At 38.9% G+C, this 24,824-nt stretch overlaps 1 protein-coding gene across 5 annotated transcripts in view; it reads left to right on the forward strand.

Annotated features, from left to right (window-relative positions):
- Window positions 1-24,824, forward strand: part of KANK1 (KN motif and ankyrin repeat domains 1) — a 175,771-nt gene that overhangs the window by 73,124 nt on the left and 77,823 nt on the right. For 2 of the 5 annotated variants that reach the window (XM_075208741.1, XM_075208767.1), the window contains exon 2: window positions 22,305-22,403. In XM_075208741.1, coding sequence (XP_075064842.1) covers window positions 22,367-22,403 — 37 coding nt within the window. In that variant the 5' untranslated portion in view covers window positions 22,305-22,366. Of the gene's footprint in view, window positions 1-6,313; window positions 6,336-8,563; window positions 8,852-8,896; window positions 9,076-22,304; window positions 22,404-24,824 lie in introns of those variants that run through there. The other 3 variants (XM_075208777.1, XM_075208749.1, XM_075208757.1) reach the window with 3 other exon arrangements.

The raw sequence follows: 24,824 nt of genomic DNA on the forward strand, positions 1-24,824 counted from the left end.
TTTATGTTTCCACTATATGTAATGTAATTAGGGAGTTTAAGGCTCATGACACTATAGTAAACCTCCATGGAAAGCGACAACTTGATCAAAGATTGCAGCACAGGATTGTTCAATTGGTGGGATAGAGACATAAAAAACCAGACTGGAGTTTGCAAAAACATACTTGAACAAGCCATATTCCTTCTGGGTGAATGTCATGTGGACTAATGAGATCATGTTAGAGCTTTTTGGTATAGCACAGCATCCCTATATTAACAGAAAGCTAAATGGAAAGAATACCTTCCTACAGTATGGAGGAGCTTCAGTGTTTTGGGGTGGCTGTGCTGCTTCTGGCAATGGATGAATTGAACATGCGCATAGCATTATGTAATCCTGGGATTGCTAAACCATTTAGGAGTGCAATGTTGAACCCAGTGTCCAAAAATCTGGATGTCCTAGCAGGACAATGACCCCAAACACAATTCAAAAAGTAACCAGGAATGGTTCAAGACAAAGATGCTTGACTGTTCAATGGCCAGCAATGAATCCAGCTCTAAATCCCACAGAACACCTGTGGAGAGATGTGACAACAGCACCTGGGAGAAGATTCTTCAAATCCAGGAGAACAGCTTGCATAAGGAGAGTTTACCAAACTGTCAGCAGAGAGGTGCAGGTAGATCATGGCTATAGGAAGCATTTAACCAAAGGCTGTGCTACTAAATATTAAGCCTAGGGTGTCAATAATTTTGTCAATGACATTTCTTTTCATTTTCTGTCTTTAAAAGGATATACAGTATGAAATTAACGATCTAAAACAAATGTTCTCTATACTATCAGCAAAAGCATTGTGAAGACCAAATACCTTAAGTTCACCTGTTTAGAGGAAATTGTGATTTATTTTAAAAAAGGGCAGGGGTGCCAATATTTCTGGCCACGACAGTATAATAAATTTTAGTATAATGCAAGCAAATAGCATGCACACATGAACCCTGAGCAAACATATCACATATAGAATCTCCTATGACCTGAGACTAAAAAATTCTATTTCTTTGGACTAAATTTGGTTGTCAAAGAGCATTCTTTCTGTCACACACCGGACTTACTTGGCGAATCCCTGGATTCCGGAGAACTGTCTCTTCTATTTTTGTCGAAGCTGGATTTCCTTCTTCCCGGTGTTGACCGGTCTCAGGCACCATCTTGGTCATGCACGCCGGACCTTTGTAAATGTCTAGGCCTCCTCCCCACCTTCTGTGTCATTGACTGTCTATTTAAACCTCTCAGTGCACTCTCGGGTGCCAGAGCTTGTATCTATCTATGTATGTTTGTATTGGAGCCAAGAACACTATGGTGTACAACATTTATTTATGGACTCCTGAAAATACCTTCCTTCCAGTGCTTTTCCTATTTATTCCTTTTAGTTCTGCTACTCTGAGTCCTAGCCTTTCTGTGTTGTTCCTCCTGGTTGGGTATCATCTTGAGGGTATTCGGTTACAGTTACAGTTTAATTTAGTTAGACCTTCATCCTGCTTTTGTAGACAATCAATCTTAAATACAAATTCAAGGGCTGTGACCTGCATGGCACATGCAGCAAAGTCCACACCTCTTTGCTGAGGTCCCTGGTGAGCATCTGTGTCACTTCAGACTCCTCGCCTTGGGTGGAGGTACTCTATCAACTGTGCTGGTTTAGTATCTGTACCTTTAGGTGCCTCTGATACCCTCCAGTTATGCATCTTTGAGCTATCTTCGCAGCTGTAAGTAAAGAGGAAGGAGATGTGGAAAAAGATTTGTGTCACAACTGGGTTTGCGCCCCAGAATAAAAACCCTTTTTTTTTATTGTTTTGCACATTTGAAGAGACACAGGCAGCATTGTTAAAAAAAAAAAAAATGATCCATCATTCCCATGGATAGCCCATGTGTACAATAAGATTCCCAATCAAGGCATGTCGGTAATGGGAAAGATTCTTTATCCGTTTTACAAATTTAACATTTAACATATTTGGATAAGTACCCCTCCTAAAGTCTTGTGTGAAAATGTTTAAAGTCTGTTGGAACCTGTAAGATGTCCCAGCCCTTCAAAATGATAACCTGTGTATACTACTGCAATTTTTTTTATTTTTCCCCCCTCCAGACCCCTCACTGCAACCATTGAGTATTGGAATGATTGTTTGCGCTGGCATTACAAAGCAGACTATTGTTATACAGTCTATTACCAAACAAACAATAAAATCAATCAACCAAATCTTTTGTGGCATGGCATAATAGGTTTCATGTGCATGACTAATCACATATATTTTACTGCAAAACTACTGTTTATGTCAACCCACTATGCTTAGCAATGGCATTTATACCTGCAAAATACATTTTGTTGTCTGTTTTTTCATTATGAACAATACTTAAAGATTTTGAGGTGTTGGATAAGAATCAGATATTACATTGTTTTGCCTACACACCACAATGGTTAGACTACCACAGTGACAATTATTAGGCAAAGCAGGATATGTCTAGAGGACAGGTGGACCATACTGGCCAATCACGATTCTTCTAATACTACTGGCAATGCACTCTACCCTCCCCAACTGTTTATTCTCATGTCATCAAGTATCCTATAGATAGAGGGTCCCATATTATTGAGTGGTGTTACGTTCTGTTACATATCATGGACAATTTGCTGACCTCAATATAATCATGAATATCTTATTTTTAGTTTTGCAAACTGAATGACTAATGGACTCATTCACACAAGTGTTTTTAAAAATGTCTACACGGAATACACATGTAAGGGAAGAGGAAGAAATCTGTTGCAAGCATATAGGGTTCATTGGTCCCTATACTGATGATGCAGCATTCATCCACATACACTGCAATAAAAATATGAGTGGTAAAAACATCTGTAGGTTCTATTAAGAACTCTTTCTAAATAAATGTTAAAAGGTACTTGTGGACAGGCCCTGAGATATTGGAAGACCATCAAATAACTTCCCACAGTAATATTTTTATATTAAACCCTTATCTCTACAATTTTCCACAATTAGAAGGAAGGTGCAGGCCTGATATGGTTCACTTGCTGCTCTGCTATGTGGGACATGTGGCAGAATTGGTTCCTCTGCCATACTGTCTGGGAGAGGAATATTTCAGAAGTTTCTCTTCGAGTCAGTACTTGCCATTACTGACACTCTCTAACTAATTGTAAGTGTAGTCCATGCCACCAGTAGCCGGCAACTGGACCCGTTTGGTATATGTAGCTGCTTCAGCATATCTATAGCTGTGACTGGTTCCTCCTGACAGCTTACTTAGGATCAGGACTTTAGGATAGTAGGCCGAGCGTTGACTCGGGACGCGGGCTTCAAGGCACAGGACATCCGGGGATGGATTAGAGTGGTAGGAGGAATTTAGCTGATATAGGTGTCTTGCAGGACCTTTGAGAAGAATAGTGTATTTTTCTCAATCGTAACTCTTGTAAGAACTACTACACATCACTGAGAGGTAGATGGTATATGTGTATCTCAAAATTCTTGCAACATGTGCTCCTCATATAGAGACAAAAGCAGTTTCCACAATGTCAATTACAATGTCAATTCACTTGAAATCCTGGACCAATTCTAGTGGATGATGTGATCAGGGTGAGCAGTCTGGGAGAAGGGGTAAATTAATCAGGACAAGATTTGACTGGGCAAATGGGCAATGACTTTCGGCTCGTGTACAGTTAATGTCTCCAGTGGTTAGTCAGGAGGACAGATTTTGCAAACAGGATAGCTTTCAACGATATTACATGTGGATGGTTGGCATCGGTATAGCTCTGAGTGCTGGGAGCAATGCGTGGCAAAAATTTTAATTTTAGCTCAATTTGCAGCGTTCTAGGATTCTGAAAGGGCACTGCATGGGTTCATCAGTGGGACAGTTTCCACTATTAGCTCTAACACAAATGTCCCCCCCCCCCCCCCCACACAAATTCCCACTTTAATATCTGCAGACCTTTCAGACTGCATAGAACTCCCCTCTCAGGACAGACCATAGATAACCTTATCTTGGCAGAAGGTCCGGAGAACCACTTTCTTCTAAAAACAAGGGCATTGCAATTGTGATTATTGTAAATTTAAATCATTTTCCAACTTTGGGTTGGGTGGAGAATGTTGTTTAATATATCATGAGTGAATCCATCAGTGAAGCCCAGATCACCACAAATAGAAAGTTAGGAACCCAGGTGCATTGAGTAAATGGCAAATGCCCCATGAGTCACCCCCTTCAGTCCACCAGTGTGGAAGAAGATGCAGAACATTATTAACTCTACTTCTACTAGGACATGAGGTAAAATAAGTGGCCATTACAATGCTCATTCGCTGAAGAAGGGACATATGCCTTCCTATGTATACCTGTGTAATATGTTCAAGGATAATTTTTCATTACAGGTCACTGTCAAGCAGTTGTTTTGTAAATATCTTGTTCTAATTTGCCTGGAGTAATATTGGGAAATACGACTGTGGGAACTGGTTTGGTTAGAAGAGAATGGTTAGAAGTCAGTGTAGTGATTTTAAAAACAGATAAGCAATAAGAACATGCATTTTGAATAGTCACACACTCTTTATATGTGTGTTACAGTACAGTAAAAATAGGTGATAAGAATTGTCCCTGGCATACAAAGCTAGAGAAGTGGTACTGTGTAGTTGCTGTGGTCTATGTAGTTGCTTAATATTAATATTAAAAACATGGCCATTGTCATGGACACTAACAGCCAGGAACAAATCATTAACATGGGAAGAAAGTGTCCCTATAAGAGAGCTACTGAGCCAGGAACGTACATTTTCTGAAAGAGGTAGGCTCCAAAAAGATGGAAATGGACTATTTTGGTCTATTTCACCTGCTTAGACATGAGCAAGTATTGGTGCAGTAACTATTGTTATTGATAGCCGGCAATGCTGTGGCTATCAACATAAAAATAACATTTCAGCTTGGTAAATGGGATTTTGTGTCTGCTATTGACAGGTATATTAAAATAGGGTCATCCTTAACTGAAGCCAAATATGTATTTACACTTCAGCAACAAGTAGAAGTAGATGATAATGATGATTGTCTTGTGTTGAAGTGAATTTGTAGAAGGGATTTGTGTGTTCATTAAGTGACTTTTCTTGCTACTTTAAAACATGCCATCAAATATCATAAAACGATCAAACTTGACATATGTATTTCAATAAAATGAAATATTTAAGTTTATATGAACTATGATATTTGTAACTGTAACTAAGCAAAATGCAAATTGATATTGTCTGAACATTTAAACTTTGCTTGGGAGTTTCCAAAATAAGTATATGTGAAATCTGTACTACCAGTTTAGGGATTGAAAACTGTTCCATTAATATTGCTATATTATTTTAATTAAATAAAAAATGCCAAAGTAACAATGTTACCTATTTGTGCAAAAGGAGATGTTAATCAGAGTCCAGATATTTCCATAGACTGCATAGACCACAGACAGACTTGCATATGGGCTATAACAATGTATTGCACTCTAAGAAGGCAGACATTATTAACATTGAGGGGCCAATTCAATTAGCAGCAAAGTTCCATAGTAATGTCACAGCTTTGTTTCTGTGCGCATTATCAGCCATTCCAGTAATGAAAACCTTGTTCATTTTTGCTTGCATCTGTATGAGTCAAGATCCTTACCTAGAACATCATACAGTAGCACTATGGAACCTAGCGGCTAATTGAAATGGCTACTTTGAAGTCTGTTTCTTCAACTTGGGGAGTTTCCACTTATTTATTCTTTTCTGTGTATTCAGGATCAGAAAATATACCTAGATAACCCATATGCCTTTACTTCAGTTAACAATTTTGTTTTTACTGCTGGGTGATGGCATACAATAAAATGAAGTATTTCTGCCCTAGGATAGAAGGAAATAGAGAAAATACAAAAAATTAAATGAAAGAATTCTGGCTCTAGAAGGTGCTTTGCTCTTCAATGCTCATAAACAATCTCTTATCTTGTCAATCTTATATTGCTAAATATTTTGTGAAAGCTAGTAAAGGTATTCTGAGAAGAAAAAAAAATCTGGATTTGGTGTGAAAACAGAATAAGCTATTTGAATCACAATTTATCAAAGGAAAATGACCCTCTAATATCGAATGGTCTTAAAAGCTTAGATAAGCATTGTTGCCATGTGATCTTCGTGTTTAAATAAATACATTCCAAGTAGTATATAGCCTTAAGGTATAACTTTTGTGATTTTTCTCCCCATTATGCAGGCTTGTTGTAAAGTTGTTTAGTTCAGAACAGAGTTATTTTTCACATTTGTTATTGATGTAACCTGGATCTAATGGTAGAATCTACAATCAAAGAAGAGGAGTATATAATCCATACAGTATGTTTTCTTTTTATATAAGAGCAATGCATTTTGAATGCATATTGAAATATACATTATATAACGGTGTCCTGAGGAACAATGTTATACATAGTCATTTATGAAAGTGCAGAAGCACTTTATTATAATATAAAGAATCTATCTATAATATAAATGTCTAGTGGCGTGTGTTAGTCTGTCTGTGTGTGTGTGGAAAAAATAAAACCAAGCTGCAGCGCCACCTGCTGGGCGGAGTTATACACTGACCTACTAAATTCTTAGTGTGTGTGGAAAAAAAAAATCAGAAAGGGCTGAAATTTGGTATACAAAGATGTTTTTAATTTGTTAATTTAATTTGTTAATTGTTAAAAGTGTTTATAAAGATTTAAAAAATATATATATATATTTCTTGAAGGAGAAGTGACAGTTGGGAGTGGTTGGTGGTTGCCGGGGGTGACAGTGGGGAGTGGTTGGTGGTTGCCGGGGGTGACAGAGTGAGAGGAGTGTGATACTCAGGACTGCTGAGAGAGATCCCTGTGTCTGGATAGACATCTGGATAGATGTGGCGATAAAGATGAAGGATGAGGTGATGGAGAAAAATGATGAGGTGGTGACATGTGGACAAAACCACGTTAAAAAAGGGTGCTTACGTCGGGAAGTAACGCTCTTCCCCTGAGGAGGCCTGGGCTATGGCCCAAATGCATGACAATAACCTTTTTAACACCTTAAGTAGCTTGATTTGACTAGAATGCATGAGTATCATGCACGGGTTAACTTGTATGTAATAGTTATATACATATAATATTTGCATATAAGTATTTGGTATATTACATGGCCACTAATGCAACTAATTTTACTGGTAAACTCATGCATTTGCAGGCCAATATGTTGTCATCTGCGCTGGTGCAAATATTTGCACCTTTTCTTGGCAGCCATTAAGTAGATTGGCGACATGCATTGCTGTGAGGTGCATGATATTTCATTGTCCAGGACAGGATTATTTAAATGAGCTATACCTGCTGTTTTCACCATGGGAACTATAAAGAATATCAACAAACCCTCAAATGTAGGCACAGATTGGTTATATGTGTGTATTTCCAAAGCTTCAAAGTGGGGGTGCACCATGAAATGGAATTGGGGGACAATTGGGTGCAAATTAAAAGACAAAGCAGGCTTGTTTTTCTATTTCACTAATGGCATAACATACTAGGGGGTGTGCACAGATTATTACCTGAACATCTGTTTTAAGGTTAGCTGGGAAGGCACTGTGTGTCTGCTGCGTGCAGTTCTGCAGATAGCAGCATAATGACACTGACCTTTAATGTGTGACAACTACTGTCTCTCCTTAGTTATAGCTTTGGCTGTGGTAAAACTAGTTGTTAACCCTATCACTGTCTGCTGATCTATATTATAATCAATTATGTGTTCTTTTTATCTTTAATGTTTTGTGTTGAGTTTAAAAGGAATGGTTACTGTTGGAATATAATTATTTACTGCTAATAATTTTAACTCCACTTTTTTGAACTATTGTTGAATATTACAAGTTTTTACCCACACGAGCTGCTGATACACTTGATTTAGGACTCCTACCAACTGGCATTTTTAAAATGTGTTTTACATATCTTTGCTAGCTATTTTCTAGTGTTAAAACCCTTTGTAAAACACTATTAGCTACATGGCCTTAATTATTTATATATTTACCCACTGAAGCAAATAAGGCAGTGGAATTGTGGTGTTGGGTGAAAGAATACATTGAATAGGAGCAGTATTCCTGCTGTGTTTTAGTACACTGAACTTGCGCTTTACATCTTGTAAGAAGCAAGCCATGTCCTCTCACCTCAGACAGCAGGATAGTTGGTTCAGTCCGATTTGTCAGTGATAAAGTTGTGAAAACTATGACACATGTATATAACCATATTGCTCGGTTACTATTATTATCAACTTAAATAATAGTTCTTAAAATGGCAATTTATTTAGTTCCAATGAAGCTGTTTGGATATCGCATTAGAGCAATATGGATAGTCAATCTGCTATCTTTGTAGGTGCTTATTTAGTGGGACAATCCCGTCATATTTAATTTAGGGATGTAGAAGCCATTATCGGCATTCCCAGCCCATACACTAGCTAGCCAATCTCTTCCTTCTGAAGTGTAGATTTAATCAAAGCATTATCGACAAGATAGGCTGACAGTAACCAGCTATGTTGTTGTCAGCAGCTTTTCACAAGCCAAGTGTCATTGAGAAGTGATCTGAAGAACAGGAAGGTGTACTCTGGTAAAGTGTCAGGCTCTCCTCTGCACGTAAAAGGACTTAATCACTGCCTGTGTCTCACATGCCACACTTCGCAGTTAATGAATAGCCAGAGAGTGTAAAGGAGTGTGAGACTGTAATGGCATGTATTCAATGAAAGGGAAGGAGCTGCAGTACAGGAATGTCCTACATTTAGGATTCCAGCTGTTTACTAAAACTGCCTGAGCCAGAAAGGAAGTCACCTGTATAGTGTCCAGCTTGGGAGATCTGACTGGGGTTAAACAGGAGGTAAATACATTGCTTCCCTTCTTGTACTTGACAGGGTGTCTGTTATCATCTGTGTATAGACCAGCAAACTTTTGGCTGTGTGATACCCCTCAGCTATACTTAGTAGCACGCTAGTGCTGGCACTCTGTATTTAAGATCTTCATTTGTGGTGTCATCCGGAGTCATGTTGCACCTCCCTGGTAATGCTCTATTTCTTACCCATATCAAATAAACTTCCTCACCAGGTAAGAGTTTGTATCATTTGAAAAAAGCTGTTTGAAATGGATAATATGTGTTTCAAAATGTTTAACCATTCAGACTGGTGTCTGGATTAGATTAGTTTTATTCCAGCTGTGGGTTGGTGTAAATTGCAGTAATGTGTCCATATAGACTAAACCATCAAGGGAGTTTTATCCACAGATGTATTTTCTTATAGATGGATTGTATCTGAAAAGTATTGAAAGTATAGTTGCAGGCTATACCCTGTATATTTGTGTTAATGCTTTCTGTTACATTGTATGATCACGATTGCTGCCTGAGTGACTTTGGTATAGAATTATGCTCATGGTTCGGGAATCAGCTGGACATTTCTTAGTACCTGTTTTTTTGTTTTGTATTTGTTTTTTTACAGTGTGACCACTTAATTTATTTGATTGTTTGCTTATTTTGTAGAATGAAACACTATATGTTATGTAAAAGCACTATAGTCTACTCACTTAATGAGTGCGTTGCTCTAAAGCCACACAGACATTATTATAATTTTCTTAATATGTATTTAATAAGACTATTAAGCACACTTTCATGCTGATGGCCTAAAATAAAAAATGCCAGCGAATGGACCTGTATAAATACACAGACTTTCTGACAAACATTCACTTTACTTCATGTTGATTTTGACTTTGTATTTACCATTTGCTAGTGTTAACCTGTGGTATAAAGCAGTGACGTCCTATGGGAATGCTTATTCAGTACATAGTACTCTGTGCTGCAGGGAAGATTTGAAATGTATTAATTAACCCTTTTCTAAAAGCAGAACGAAGTAGAGGGTTTTGTCTGCGCTGTAACTACTGTTATTTTTTAAGGCCTGTGTATAAAAGCCGTAAGGGTGATAGAACTGCGAATGTATACATTTGTGGCTGCAAATGTATAAAAACCCTCAATTTTCAGTTAAAGAGAACATTTATTTTAATACCTGTCTAACACTCGTTGAACTATGTCCCGGCAAAGTTCTCTTACATGCTTATGAGTGCATACCTATACATTGTCTTATGACAAATAAGAAATCGGTAACTGTAGATGAAAACTCTCACATTTCCTGCACACCTCCTGTTATGGAACAGTGAAGTTAAAGAGTACACAGCTTCTGCTATGTCATATATCACTTGGTGGCATTTACGTATACTGTGTCTAAAAGATCCTATGTATGGACAACCTGTAATGGGAGAAATGCCAACTCTTTAATTCCTATAGCAGACCTCTTTCTCCGCTGATTAAAATAAAGCTACTTTTTTCTTATTGCCGGGAGATTCATAATTCAAGAATTTAAGACACATTTAATCTATTATTGCTTTTGTTGAACAGCAGTCCATTCTTGTGGCCTGTTGCTGTCACTGTTGCCTTTGCTGTCTATGATAGATTTCATAGATAAATGAAGCATGCATGGTTTGATTAAAGTGCTATAGTGCCATCAAAAGTAATGTACCTTCCCTCCTTAGTGCCAGGCCACTGTGACTGATATGATTTGGGGGCATAAAAGGGCAGTCCTTGTAGCTACTTAGCCACAACTGCTTGCTTGGTGAAGCGCAAGAACACAAAATCAAAATGTCACATGTGCCCTTAGAGGTATATACTCCTCAGGAGAGGTGGGGCTGCATTTCTACTCCCCAGGAGGCTAGGGATGGTGGCTTGGTATGGAAGGAGCATTTAATTGGGTAGCTGATTGAATAATGTGCCATTCCTCGCACTTGTGTGTACTGAAATGCAATATATTTACAAGACTACAAAATAAATTCCTGACACTTTAATAAAACTGAACTAAGCAGTTAAACAGCAGTACAATAGGTAGAGTTGCTTTAATGAGGAAATGTGCCATAGGAAGTTGCCAATGCTTTACACATGATTTTGCACCCAAGATGCAATTGTAAAGCACTGTGGGCTATGCTGAAGCTAAAAAAAAATAAAACTAAAATAATGTGTTACACAATGGTAGGGCTTACATAAGGGTGTCAAAATAATCCCCAACTACATGAAAATCCCATCCAAATTTAAAGATTTAGCTGTGCACATGTGTGTACAGAACCAACTTTTTTGTTTTACTTTATTAGCTGTGTGAAGTGAACAGGATTATATTATCCATTGTTTATTAGGAGCTAAGTAGGTTGGTGGCTGGGAACTTCTGCATAGTGAACTTTGAGCAGGAATAGTCAGGAGGGAGATATCAACTGTCAAATTTGCCATTCATAAAAAATACATCCAAGTAGCTTTTTTTTTTTTATTATTGTGCCTTTTTTTTTTTTTTTTTAATACAGAAAATTAGTTAATTGAGAATAGTTGTTAAAATATCAATAGAACTGTATGCTTTTAGTGGCCATGTTTCTCTGCACTGTTCAGCATGAAGATGCTTGTGTACACTATATGGACAAAGTATTTGGCCACAACTGTTAATTATTGAATTGAGGTGTTTCAATCAGACCCGTTGCCAGAGCGGCAACAATAGCAACTCGGCCTCGAATTGAAAGACCACGTAAAATCACAGAGCGGGGGTTAATGAATGCTATGGTGTGTAAAAGTCATCATTGCTCTGTTGATTCCATAGCTGAAGATTTCTGAACTTTCACTGGCATTAATGTTAGCACAAAAACTGTGCAGCGGGAGCTTAATGGTATGGGTTTCCATGGCTGAGCAGCTGCATGCAAGCCTCACATCACCAAGACCAATGCCAAGCGTCGAATGGAGTGATGTAAAGCACACCGACACTGGACTGTGGAGCAGTAGCAACATGTTCTGTGGAGTGACGAATCACGCTTTTCTGTTTGGCAGTCAGATAGGTGAGTCTGGGTTTGGTGGATGCCGGTAGAACGTGACCTGCCTTACTGCATTATATCAACTGTGAAGTTTGGTGGAGGAGGGATAATGGTATGGGGCTGTTTTTCAGGGTTTGGGCTAGGCCCTGTATCTCTAGTGAAGGGCAATCTTAATGCTTCAGTATACCAAGTTATTTTGGACAATGCTATTCTTCCAACTTTGTAACAACCGTTTGGGGAAGGCCCTTTTCTATTCCAACATGACGGTGCCCCAGTGCACGAAGCACGGACTACAAAGACATAGTTTGATGAGTTTGTGTGGGCAGTCAAGTTCTTCCACACCAGAGGTCTGACCTCAACTCCATCGAACACCTTTGGGATGAACTGGAACGGAGATTGCGTACCAGGTTTTCTCGTCCAACATCAGTCCCTGACCTCATAAATGCTCTACAGAATGAATGGGCACAAATTCCCACAGAAATACTTCATCATCTTGTGGAAAGCCTTACAAGAAGAGTGGAATCTGTTATCGCTTCAAAAGGGGGAACAACTCCATGTTAAAGTATATGTATTTGAATACAAATGCCATTACAGTCCCTGTTGGAGTAATGGTCAAGTGTCCGAATACTTTTGTCAATATAGCTGTTAAAAATTGATTGCTCCCACTAAACTTATTCATGCTCTTGTAGCACACTTTTTGCTACATTGTATATAGCAATGGTTCTGCAGAATAGAGGGATTACATTATCAAGGTATATTGAGTGTGGCTCTAAAGTACAGTGCATGTTGGTTGAACTATGCAGGGAAAATCAAATGTCTTGGATGTGTATTTGATTATATTGGTTTTTTTTTAGAAGGTCCTCTAAATTGTACAGTTAAAATTTGTGTGTTTTTATATTTTTATTGTTTGGAGCTGCAACTGTACTGACTGTTGTTTTTTCCATCAGTCTTCATAACAGTAATGTTCCTGAATGCTGCAAAGTATAGGCACTAAGCATTATCACTAATAAACCTATGGGGCTAGATTTACTAAGCTGCGGGTTTGAAAAAGTGTGGATGTTGCCTATAGCAACCAATCAGATTCTAGCTTTCATTTATTTAGTGCTTTCTACAAAATGACAGCTAGAATCTGATTGGTTGCTATAGGCAACATCCCCACTTTTTCAAACCCGCAGCTTAGTAAATCTAGCCCATGGTGTCTATAGTCTAGGCAGCCTGAGTCCAGTTACATGGGGGAATGGAGTAAGACCTAGATGGCTTCCACTACATACACAGTGAATACGCAGTATGTCAGAGAGAAAACACATTCCCTATTGTAGGTGGTGATATTTTTCATGTCTAACATATGTGCTGTTGTCTTTCACTGATTGCTATACATTTCATCTTTATACATATTTCCAAATGTTATATAAGAGAACTTTTTCTTGTTTATTGAATACACACAGACACTGTGGGCACAAACACACCTATTAAATGAAAAATAGACAAAGCAGTCTTCCATATGTTTTATTAAGAGAGATTATTATTATTACTCCAAAAAGTAAACGACAATTTACAAGTCTGAAGATGAAATTGTGAAACAAATACATATTTAATACAATCCAGGGTGTGTTCGGTAGTCTGATGTTTTTCTTCCTGCACTTTAGTGTGTGTGTGAAATGTACTATACACCCACATGATTGTTCTGTTGACACTTGGTCCTGCCTAGGCAAACCATAATGAAAAAAGGTGATGTAACCAATTAGTTTGTCATTCTTGTACAATATTTCTTGTAGTTGTTGTTTAGAGCAATGTTCTGGATCATTGACACATTTTGCTGTTTGGTAAAAATCAGAGTATTCTATAACAAATACATTTTAAGCTTTCTAATCTGTTAAGGGTAGGTTTGTAAAGGTAATCCAATGCTTAGTGCAAATAACGTTCAGTTAGTGTGTTCTGCCCTCTTCTGGCAGAAAACCAACAATGTTTAAAAAGGAAAACCGAGTAGAGAAGTAACATAAATGTTTCTCTGCTGTAGTTTGAACAGTGAACCAGAGTTACCACTTTGAGAGTTTGACTTTGATCAAAGTAATGACACGGACTGCTTGGCGGGAAAAGTTTTATGTATTTCGGCCGTCAGTGTATTTAAGTTCTGATGGTTCAGCCATGATGCATGCTATGCAGTCATGCTTTATGGGCACTCGGCATGTTTGAATAAACTTGATCATGTGATTCTCCACAGCTTGGATCTCATCTCTGTCCCAGGTTTTTCTCTGTACTTCTTTACAACCTGAAAGGAAGCAGAGATGTCTATATAATGAATCTGCGAAAGCAACATGCATTTGCATAACAAAACCGTGTGCTACACCAACCTTTGGAAGCCGTGTGGCTGGGTCCATACACTGCCTCTCTTTTGACAGGGAAGTGTTGACTGAATGCATGCCTACTTGTCTCACTGTTACAGGGGATTGGTCATCATCTGACCAGTCACTCTGTAACTGGACCAGTTCTAAAGAGAAAGCTGTATTTAAATGACAGAGGTGAATTAGAAGATTTCTAACTAACCGTCTTGATCAATCACAGTCTCTTCAAAATTCTTGCTCTTTAATGGCTCTCGAGAGGGCGAAACTGGCTGAAATCAAAGTTTGCTGATCTTGGCGAGTTGGAGGGTACCTTCTGAGAGTAGGTAATACTGCCAGTGCACCCTGATGTAGTGCCCAAGGAAGTCTGCCAATTGATCCAATTCTGTGCCATTTCATTTGAGGCCCTTTGAAAAAGTGACAACATGGTTTTGGAGCTTCATGGAAGACAGTGTTTGGTGATTTTTAGCTTCACATTCTAGGGCAATAAGGCGTATGCAATTTGAGCTTCTGCAATATTTTCGTTAGCCACGTCACATTCTTCATGCTTTTTTGTTTTTTTTTTCCCAGTTTTCAATCCTTGTGAAGTGCCAGCGGAGCTTCTTCTCAAGTTTGGAAAGTGCTAGGACAAAATCTTCATAGAGATCAAGAGTATCTCTTGAAGAGAAAGTAGTCAACAGCATCTTGGAAACTTCCCTTTCCCTTCTTTGATGGCACAAGACCTGTGCCGTGGTGACCTTTGCAAGCAATGCTTGTTAAGCGAAGGCTCAGTGGATAAATTGCTTTGGTAAGCTTACTGTTTCTCATTGAGATACAAGAGAATCTATTTCACATCTTCAGTGAAAGGTAAGAGCTGAGGCACGTTCCATTTCAACTCATTAAGTGTTTTCAAGGCAGCCGATGAGATCAGCTTGCACATTCTTGCCTCATAGGTTTTTCTGAAGTTGTGTGAACTTTCAACCATCGCAGTGCAGCCTTCCATCATTACTCTGCATTCCACAATGCTCAATATCCAACCCATATCCAACCCTTCGTGCCAGCGAGGGTGTCTTAAGTGTACCAGTTTCATCGTCCTAGCCAGCTACCAGCTTCACTGCATCTACTAAATGAGGAAAGTTTGATAGAATGATAGTATTCCATCTTCTCCATAAAGATAGCTCTTCAGGCATGGATGTGCTCGTATTTGCCGACACCTGACCCAACCCGGTTGAAGAGATGCTGCAGACCTATATGTATCCTACAGCAGAGTTATGCAGTGTTCCTAAAATCTTACTTTACATTGTACGGAAGGCAACATAGTCTGCACTTGAAACAGTGTTGTTGTTACAAGTATATTTCCAAATGGTTTTATTTTTAGTGCTAATTACATAGCTATGGGCAATAGGGAATCACATAATACGTTAAATACAGGTTAGTGAATGCTCTAATGTGTAGGTATATTTTATATTTATTGTAGAAAGGCATTGGGACCGAATCGCTGTTTGTTTGTTTTTTTGCAATGCCTGTTTATAGTTTAACTGTGTAAGAAAATAAGAAAAAGTTGGGTTAATGATCATTTTAATGTTTTTTTTGTTGCACATTGACTTAAACCTGTAACAATATCCGGATAATTGTGGCGAGTAGATGACAAAAACCTATTAATGCTCCCAGCACTTTAAGATTATCGCATTTAAACAACTTACCAGGTAAGAACATTTAGCTGATGAAACTACTTTGCCCGTTGTCCATGTGTGTTAAACAATAAGTAGGCACAATTCTCATGCTGTCGCAGGCCTAAACCAGTGTACAGACTGGCCAAATAATATATAGAGAAGAAAATTAGGCAATGGGAAATGCCTATCAGTATCATTAGGTATGCAGAGCTATTTATAGTTAAAAGCCAGTTCTGCAAACTAAAAACTAAAATATTTATTTTTCCATATTATTATTTTCCATTAGAGAGGGAGGTTTGTCAGTTTTCTTTGAAGCTTCCATTGACTATATGTTGTTGCGAGCGTACTAATGTGACCTTTGGATAGGTGAGACATGCTGGATTGTGACTTGGAATGTGGAGAGAACTCCCGCCACATGTAAGCCTTAGCATCAACACGTCACTGCCTAGCAACGTCCTTGGCACTAGCGTGTGATTTCTTCCTTTTTTACCTGGAATGTGGGTTTAACAGCTATTGTGCCTGGAGGGTTTGTTTTGCAACTCAACAGTCAAGAATGTTTAACCAGGTAATAACTACATGTTTAGCTTATAATATGTTCTCATTGAAACCAATTTTTTACACTTAAAAAAAAAGAATTATTAATCAGTAAATTAAACACCTTTTTAGCTGGCGTGGTTTTGTGCCTTTTTACATGCATAGTATGTCCTGTTTACCACAGGCCTTTTAATAACCTTGTAAACTTTTTTAAATTTTTTTTTACTGATGTTTCATCTACCTGTCACCTCTACACAGTGTAAACTGCCATTTTGTGTGCTTAATACATTTGATGGTAATGCAGCCTATTGATTAATTAGGGACCAGGGACATCCCTGAGGCTATTTTGTGGGCTGAAATAATATTCATGGGAATGCAGACTATCATCTTTGTGCCTCAGTGATGTCACGGTTTCCTACAGAATTGATTGGCTGCATTTTTAAATATTAGTTCAGCATACAAAATTAGTTTCTGTAGGTGACCAATGCATGGTAATGGTTCCTAAAGGATCATCTGGTGTGTCCCAAGCTAGGTAGATGTTGTTGTTATTATTATTATTATTATTATTATTATTATTATTATTATTATTATTAGTGTTGGTTTCTAAGGTGCCATAGTGCACTGCAGCAACGGACAGTGGGGAAAAACATGGCATGCATAAAACTGGGACATACAATATAGACAACCTAAATGCAGACATGAAAGCAGAGATTAGCGAGGGGCGTTGCTGGTCAGACAGCTTACAGTCTTGTGGCTCACAGTGCAGTCTGGGACAAAGTATACTAGTGCAGAGGTGGTCAACCAGTCAAATACGAAGAGGCCAAAAATATTTGTAAATACCACAAATATATGCCCTTTACATCCACGTCACACCTCTCCACATGCCCCTTGCATCCACGTCACACCTCTCCACATGCCCCTTGCATCCACGTCACATCTCTGCGCATGCCCCTTACATCCACGTCACACCTCTGCGCATGCCCCTTACATCCACGTCACACCTCTGCGCATGCCCCTTACATCCACATCACACCTCTCCGCATGCCCCTTACATCCACGTCACACCTCTCCACATGCCCCTTGCATCCACGTCACATCTCTGCGCATGCCCCTTACATCCACGTCACACCTCTGCGCATGCCCCTTACATCCACATCACACCTCTCCGCATGCCCCTTACATCCACGTCACACCTCTCCACATGCCCCTTGCATCCACGTCACATCTCTGCGCATGCCCCTTACATCCACGTCACACATCTGCGCATGCCCCTTACATCCACGTCACACCTCTGCGCATGCCCCTTACATCCACATCACACCTCTCCGCATGCCCCTTACATCCACATCACACCTCTCCGCATGCCCCTTACATCCACGTCACACCTCTCCACATGCTCCTTACATCCAGGTCACACCTCTCCACATGCTCCTTACATCCACGTCACACCTCCCCGCATGCCCCTTACATCAACGTCACACCTCCCCGCATGCCCCTTACATTCACATCACACCTCCCCGCATGCCCCTTACATCCACGTCACACCTCCCCGCATGCCCCTTACATCCACGTCACACCTCCCCGCATGCCCCTTACATCCACGTCACACCTCCCCGCATGCCCCTTACATCCACGTCACACCTCCCCAACTGCCATCAGATCTCCTTAAAAGCTGATCAGTGTCTTCGCATGTCACAACTCCCACACTTAGCGGTTGTGTGTGGACAGGTTGGGTGAAAAATGTTATACTGTGGAAGAGTTTTAAGCAGATATATCATTGAAAATGTATTTACTTCACAATAAATATATTTTAAGACAATATGCATTTTACTCCATTTGTATTTATGAAAACTGCATCTTCTGTACCCAGTGCACAGTTCGCTTTCCAGGACAAAGATAAAAGCCAGTGATTGGAAACGTGTTAAAGCAAAATTATACATTATGGACCTGAGTCATTAAGGAGAGCAAAGCATAAAAAAGGAGTAACAATTGCACCTGGGCAAAACCATGTTACATTAGAGGGGGAGGTAAATTTCAAATGTGGGGACAGATTTATAGTTGGGGTAGGACATGTCCTAGATCAACTTTAAATTTCATTGTAATAGTAAAGCTATTAAGTATTTGTGTGTTGAAAAAACAGCCAGTACTTAACTTATGTGCAAAATAATAAACTAATTTGCACCCCTTGCATTGTAACATGGTTTGTCCCAGAGAACATTTACTCCTTTTTTGCCTTAAATGACTCAGGCCCTATGTGCTCACAAAGAAAATCTTACTGATTCTGTTATAAAGAGAACTGTCCGAGTACTTTCTGTGTTTAAAATGCCTTATAAGAATAGGACATAGAGGTGTGTCATTATGGGCCAGTTACAAACTGCAAAGTGGGCTACTGCTGCATGATCTTAGAAATAGGCAGGAATCCATTATTGCCCACTGCTCACATGCTTCTATCAGGGTCTCTTCCTTATGTTTTTTTTAAAGCAAAGTAAATAATTTGTAGTTTATTTAATTTTATGCTTAAAAAAAAAAAAAAGAATTCGTAATATACAAAATACATCAAAACAACAATTTATCTTCTATCATTTTCATAACTATAATGTATAGTCACGTTGACAATTTGTACGTATGTTTTATTACGGTTTAGTGGAATGCATCAGTGAAATTGTGGAGATGTTGCCTATAGCAACCACTCAGATTCTATTTTTTTTTTTTTTAGTACATTTCACAAAATAACTAGAATCTAATTGGTTGCTATGGGCAACATCTCCACATTTGCAATCCGCATAAGTTTTAAATTGTGAGTATAAACAAACCAGCGGGCTTAAACATTGTTTCTACTGTAGTAGTGCAGAAAGTGTAAAAGCTTGTTCATACTTATGCCTTTGGAAAATGGATAGAAATGCATGAACGCTAATGAACACTTCCGTGTTCTGGTAACTCGTTAACACATGAGAAATTGGGCGTGCTGCTTTTTAAAGTTTTAGGAGACAAAGGTGGGAATGGTATCATTGACTCTTGGCTGTCCTATTTTGAATAGTATATTGAATAGTTCTTTTCATGAGTTTATTAATATATGAAAAGCACATTAAAAGAGGTTTATTGGAATGGCCCTAAAATCTTATTAATCACACTATATTAGTAAAGTGACACAAATACATAAATTCTAGTGAATAACATTTAGCCAGTAGCTGCTTGCTTTGCATTTGCCCTCGAGACAATAAATCTCAACATTAGCGATGCAGGTATGACACCAGCATGTAGTGACAAAGCTGGAGAGAGCTTTTCAGTATTGGTCTCTTCATAGGATTCCTTCAGGTAGTCATGCATTCCATGTACACTATACATACCTTTTGTCAGTACATGTTTATAGCTCATGCGTTTTTTGTAATTACTTAAATTTAGCATTGCAAGTCCTCATGAAATCGGGTTCCTGTTCACTCTGAATGTTACCTCGCCATAGACGGTGTTAGTCAGCATATGGATGCTGACTACCCCGACAAGACTTACCCCGACCTGAGGATTCTGAAGGTCGGGAAACAGCTCCTTCGGAATCCTCAAGTCGGGATAAGCCTTGTCGGCCTTCTCGGCATCGATATGCCGTACACCACCCGCCATAGAATTACATGTGATCACATAATGATCTCTTGTCACATTTTATTTTATTTTTAGGCTAAATTTGCGTTCGAGTATATTGGCATCACCTAAATCTGTTATGTCTAGTAGGTTTATGTGCTTTTGGGGGCCAGAAGCAACAGGACATCGGATTGATATTAAATAGGGACCCATCAGTTTTCTGATTACTCTTAAATACAGGTTAGACATGTGTAGAATAAACACAATAATGTTTACTAGAGGCCAAGTTGAACTTTATAAATGTAATTTACACTGATGTCCTCCTTATACATCTATACAATCTATTTTCATGAATGCTTGAATCTTAGGGATTTCTGGAGAAGGAATCTTACTGTAACTTGGAGTACAATGCCTTAAGTGCACAGATTTGGCAGTCTGATTTGGAGAATCATAATTCGCCTTGCCCTATTTTGAAAATTCAAGTGGGCTGGAAAGGACAAGTGAGGCCTCATGGGACGAACGCACTTAAAGGGCGACAGGGTTTGTAATAAACCAAGCACTAACCTAAAGGATTTTAATTTGGGTGGGGTCCGACCAATGGTTGATCCAGGGGGAGGAACCTTGAAGTATATAGTTGACTGCACTTCCTGGAATGTCCATTCCACAACACGAGATCCCACCCACCCACTCCTTGAGGTACATTTTGGGACTAATGTTGCGGTAGGAAGGCACTGCGTTCAGCGGCTGATTTGTGGGCGCACAGGTAGTTGGGCATAGGTCACTGTTCCCTAGGAGGCACCAGTAACTCCTTTTTGGTCTTTTGGTGAGGAGGGTCCCTGTCCGGCTCGGTGAGGGAGGGCAGAGTGAGTTTTAAAGGGGCAGTCACCCTGACGCCAACTCAGCGCCAGTTTTTTGATGGGATTTGTTCCCCTGTGTGTGGACGTACGGCGGTTTGCGCCAGTCCACTTGTGATTTAGTGTTACCAGCTTGAGAGCTGTTTCGCAGTGCCCTTTCTCCGCCACCATAAGTTTAGTTAATTTAGAAAAATTCTAATAAAGTTCTGGCAAGCATTTCATTGGGAAATATGAACAATTCTGCCCAGGTGGCTGACGCCAATATTCCAGCAGATAATCAAGTGGAAGTACCCGAGGATAGGTAATGACAAGTACAGAAAACAATTGTGTATTTTGGAAGTCAGTGTGTTTTTAACCCATACTCCAGTGTAGATCACAATATTTGTATTGTTACACTTATGGTGGAGCTAACGACAAGTACTGGGAATACTTGTGTTTTGCAGCAGTTAGAATGTTTGAAAGAATGCATTGTCTGAGATAACAATATTTGTAATTCAACAACTAGATAGCAAATGGTGCTAATGCCAAGTATAGAAAACAGTTGTGTTTTGCGGTGGTCAGTATGTTGATGGAGGGGATATTGTAAAAGAAAAAAAGGGGCAAAGATTTTCCTATTACTTGGGACATTCCTTTATTTCTCAGTCCACTTGGTGTCACTGTAAAACAAAAACTGAAAAACAGAAGGCTGCCACAGATGTGTATGAAGTGCTGAGACAACCACAACATAGTGAGTGTGGACTTGCTTGCTCTGGCGTTGAAGTATGACGCAACTGCTTGTCATTTACTATTTGAGTGGAATTGTTTTGATACATTTCACCAGACACTGCAATTCCCATGTGAAGCTTATAGTAGTCAAGATCCTGACAGACAGGGTTCCCATTAATGGGACATACCTCTAAAGACTTGTATTTGAAGAACATAATGACATACTTTGTTTGACATGCTAGTCCCCTCTCAAGTTAATATTAGTTTGGAGCAAGTCCAGCTACAGTAGCAAGACAGAATAAATACAAATTCTTGGGAATTGCTCACAGGCAAAAAGAGTATCTCTTAAAGGAGCAGTGTGTCCTAGAATTATACAGTGCTTGTCCCAGATTTGTTTTTCAGGTTTATATAGAAAAATTGTTTGTTTTCTCTAAAAGATGACACCACAAGTGAGAATCAAATGGTTTGTTCTGCAGTTTGTAGTATGCTTTTCTGTTGATATTCAAGAATTATTTTCACATATGGTTATCCAGTATTTATGTTTTGTTGTTTTACTTGACACTGGCACACCTGACATCTGGGGGTATGTTTACTAAACTGCGGGTTTGAAAAAGTGGAGATGTTGCCTATAGCAACCAATTAGATTCTAGTTATTTATTTAGTAAAATGACAGCTACAATCCGTTGCTATAGGCGACATCTCCACTTTTTCAAACCTGCAGTTTAGTAAATATACCGCCTTGGGTCCTCCAGAGTATTCTTTATCTAATTACTGATCTACTCTCTGTCTTTCAGGTTGCTTTAGGACCTAATGCAGAACAGCTTTACCAATTGCCAACCTGACAGCGACCTCTGATATGGAGCACACTGAAAATGTCAATGGACATCTTTATGGTACAGTAACATATTTTGTTGTTGCTCTTTTTACATGAACACATTTTTGTCTTGTGGCTTCTACGTGGCATCATCTTATATGTGCTGCATGTGAAGCTGGGATTATAGCTACATTATCTGTCTGCTTATTTTTTTAGTGTACATTCGTCCAATAAATCTTCAACCACAAAGCTAAAATGATATCCTTGCACACAAATGTATGTTTTCCTGTACTGCAACACACCTAGCAAACTCCTTTGTTTTATTTTCTCCTCCAATCAATCGTATGCTTCTCAGCAAACATTCTCAGCAAACACTATTATTCTCCAAATTCCAGCAGCCCAGGGCTTGTAGCCGGTCAGACTTGCTATTTTTCTATATGTATTCGCTGACATATAGAGCAGGTTTAAGTACATGTGCAATGACTTGCTCAGGTATTTTGTTTCCAAAATGCTTGGCAATTCTTGTGTACTTGAGGCTATTGGCCTGAGTTTTGTACCACTGTTCTGTTTCACTCGTAAGAATATATGACCAAAGTGTTAAATGTCATCATTGCTTTTGCTGTATTGTTAGTCTCAGCAAAGTATTTAACCAGTAGTTGCCCTTATGGGTCAGAGAAGTGTTACCTTTCATAGTTCTTAAGTAGAGAATGTTCCCTATTTATAAGAAAGTTTTCTACTTTTTGTACAGATAGTCAGTAAACCACCTTACAATGTTTCCTGGCATCAGGTATGAGTTATATAGGGCAGTAAACTACTGCTGTGTGCCACAGGGCAGGCCTGCCTTAAAAAACATGGCCTCAGGACAATCTGGTAAATGGGGTGCAACGGTTTTCAGGGGCTGTTAGTGGTCATATACAGGGCAAACACAAGCTGCTTGTGATTGGTATTCCTGCTCATACACCCCTTCTGCTGCCGTTTTTAATTTTAGTTACTAAAATTATTTGCAGAGAACACTGGGAAAATGGCAGAAACAGACCATGCAGCTTCTAGGTGGTAGTGTAGCTTTAAGTATACAACAGTTATTTGTGTACACAGAGGAAATGTATGGAATGTGTAAGGATTTAAGTTTCTATGAGCAGAGACGGCGCCTAACAAGTCAAATATAAAAATACTTCATTATTTATTTTTCTGTGAATGACATTTCTTTCCCCCCCTCTCAGGTTGGGCATGTTCATTGCACAATTCTTGTTCAAATATTGAACTTTTAACACTCCATAGTGCATCATTCACTAGATAAAGGCAAACCATAGTGCGGGCAATACCATGTTTGACAGGGAATTTTCTGTGCTTTCAGTTTGAATTTTGTCAATACTACTTATGTTTGATTTTGCCATACGGTGAGAAGAATGTGTGGAATATGGGGTTGATGGAGCAGTAGTGCACATTTTGTTTTGAGAACTTTTCACTTTTAATTGGTTGAACAAGTGTTTCCTCTCAAGTCCATAAACAAAAAAAGATATTTTTTCGTTCACTAAATACACCAGTAGATGAAAGTATCGCATATGTGTCACATTCTCAAATGTTGTACATGCTATTAAGTAATTGCAAGTTGTAGTTATTATATGTTTGTTAGATTCACAAACGGGGTTTTCTAGTACTTTATTCAGTTTGACAGTATTTTCCAGTGCACATTTAACACCTAGCTGCTATGGTTAAAAAAACTATAGCAAACAATGGGATTATGATTTAATTTACAAAGTCTGTTTTTGTGTGTATATGGTCAGCCACCAGACGCACATTTATGGCTAAATTGGACACAGATCAGTTAGTATGACTGACTCTATCTCAAAAATAGCATGGCTGGACAAATCCAAGTAATCAATGCACCTATATAATTACTATCGGCAATTAACTTTGTGTAATAATTTATATTTGTATCAATGGATGCACATATTTCCTAGCTCCTTAAAAGATCTCCTGCTGTCTCATAGAGTTGCTAGCTCCTGAATTCTGTTTTATTTTGTCCCCTGCATTAAAGACCCTTCTCACTTCCTTTTGGGTGATAGATGCTGTAAAACAGTTATAGAAATGCATTCTTCAGTAACTATTTCTGTTGCTCTTGGGTATGCTTTTTTAAAGTCAGAAAAAGAACATTACAAAAACCCACACTTCAGCCATCTATGTGTGCCTGGGAGCCATCTATGTATGCTCCCAGGCACCACTCCCTGAAACCCTGGGAGGTCTTCATGCAGCCATTTTTAATTAAGTCATATTGCTGCTCCCTCCACAAACCATGGGTGTTGTGACTTCATATTGCTTCTGACTCTCATTCTCCCCTCCATCTGCATTTTAAAATGGTTAGTGAAAATAACTCCCACAGCTGTCTGGGAGTGCGGCTTTAGATACCATACCTAGAAATTTCTACCTATGTAATGGCTTAAACCAGCCTAAACAAGGCTATGCATCTCTAGATTTAGATATAAATTTTGCCGAAGCTTCA

The sequence above is a fragment of the Mixophyes fleayi genome, chromosome 1 (assembly GCF_038048845.1).
Source record: "Mixophyes fleayi isolate aMixFle1 chromosome 1, aMixFle1.hap1, whole genome shotgun sequence".
In the NCBI taxonomy this organism is placed as follows: domain Eukaryota; kingdom Metazoa; phylum Chordata; class Amphibia; order Anura; family Limnodynastidae; genus Mixophyes; species Mixophyes fleayi.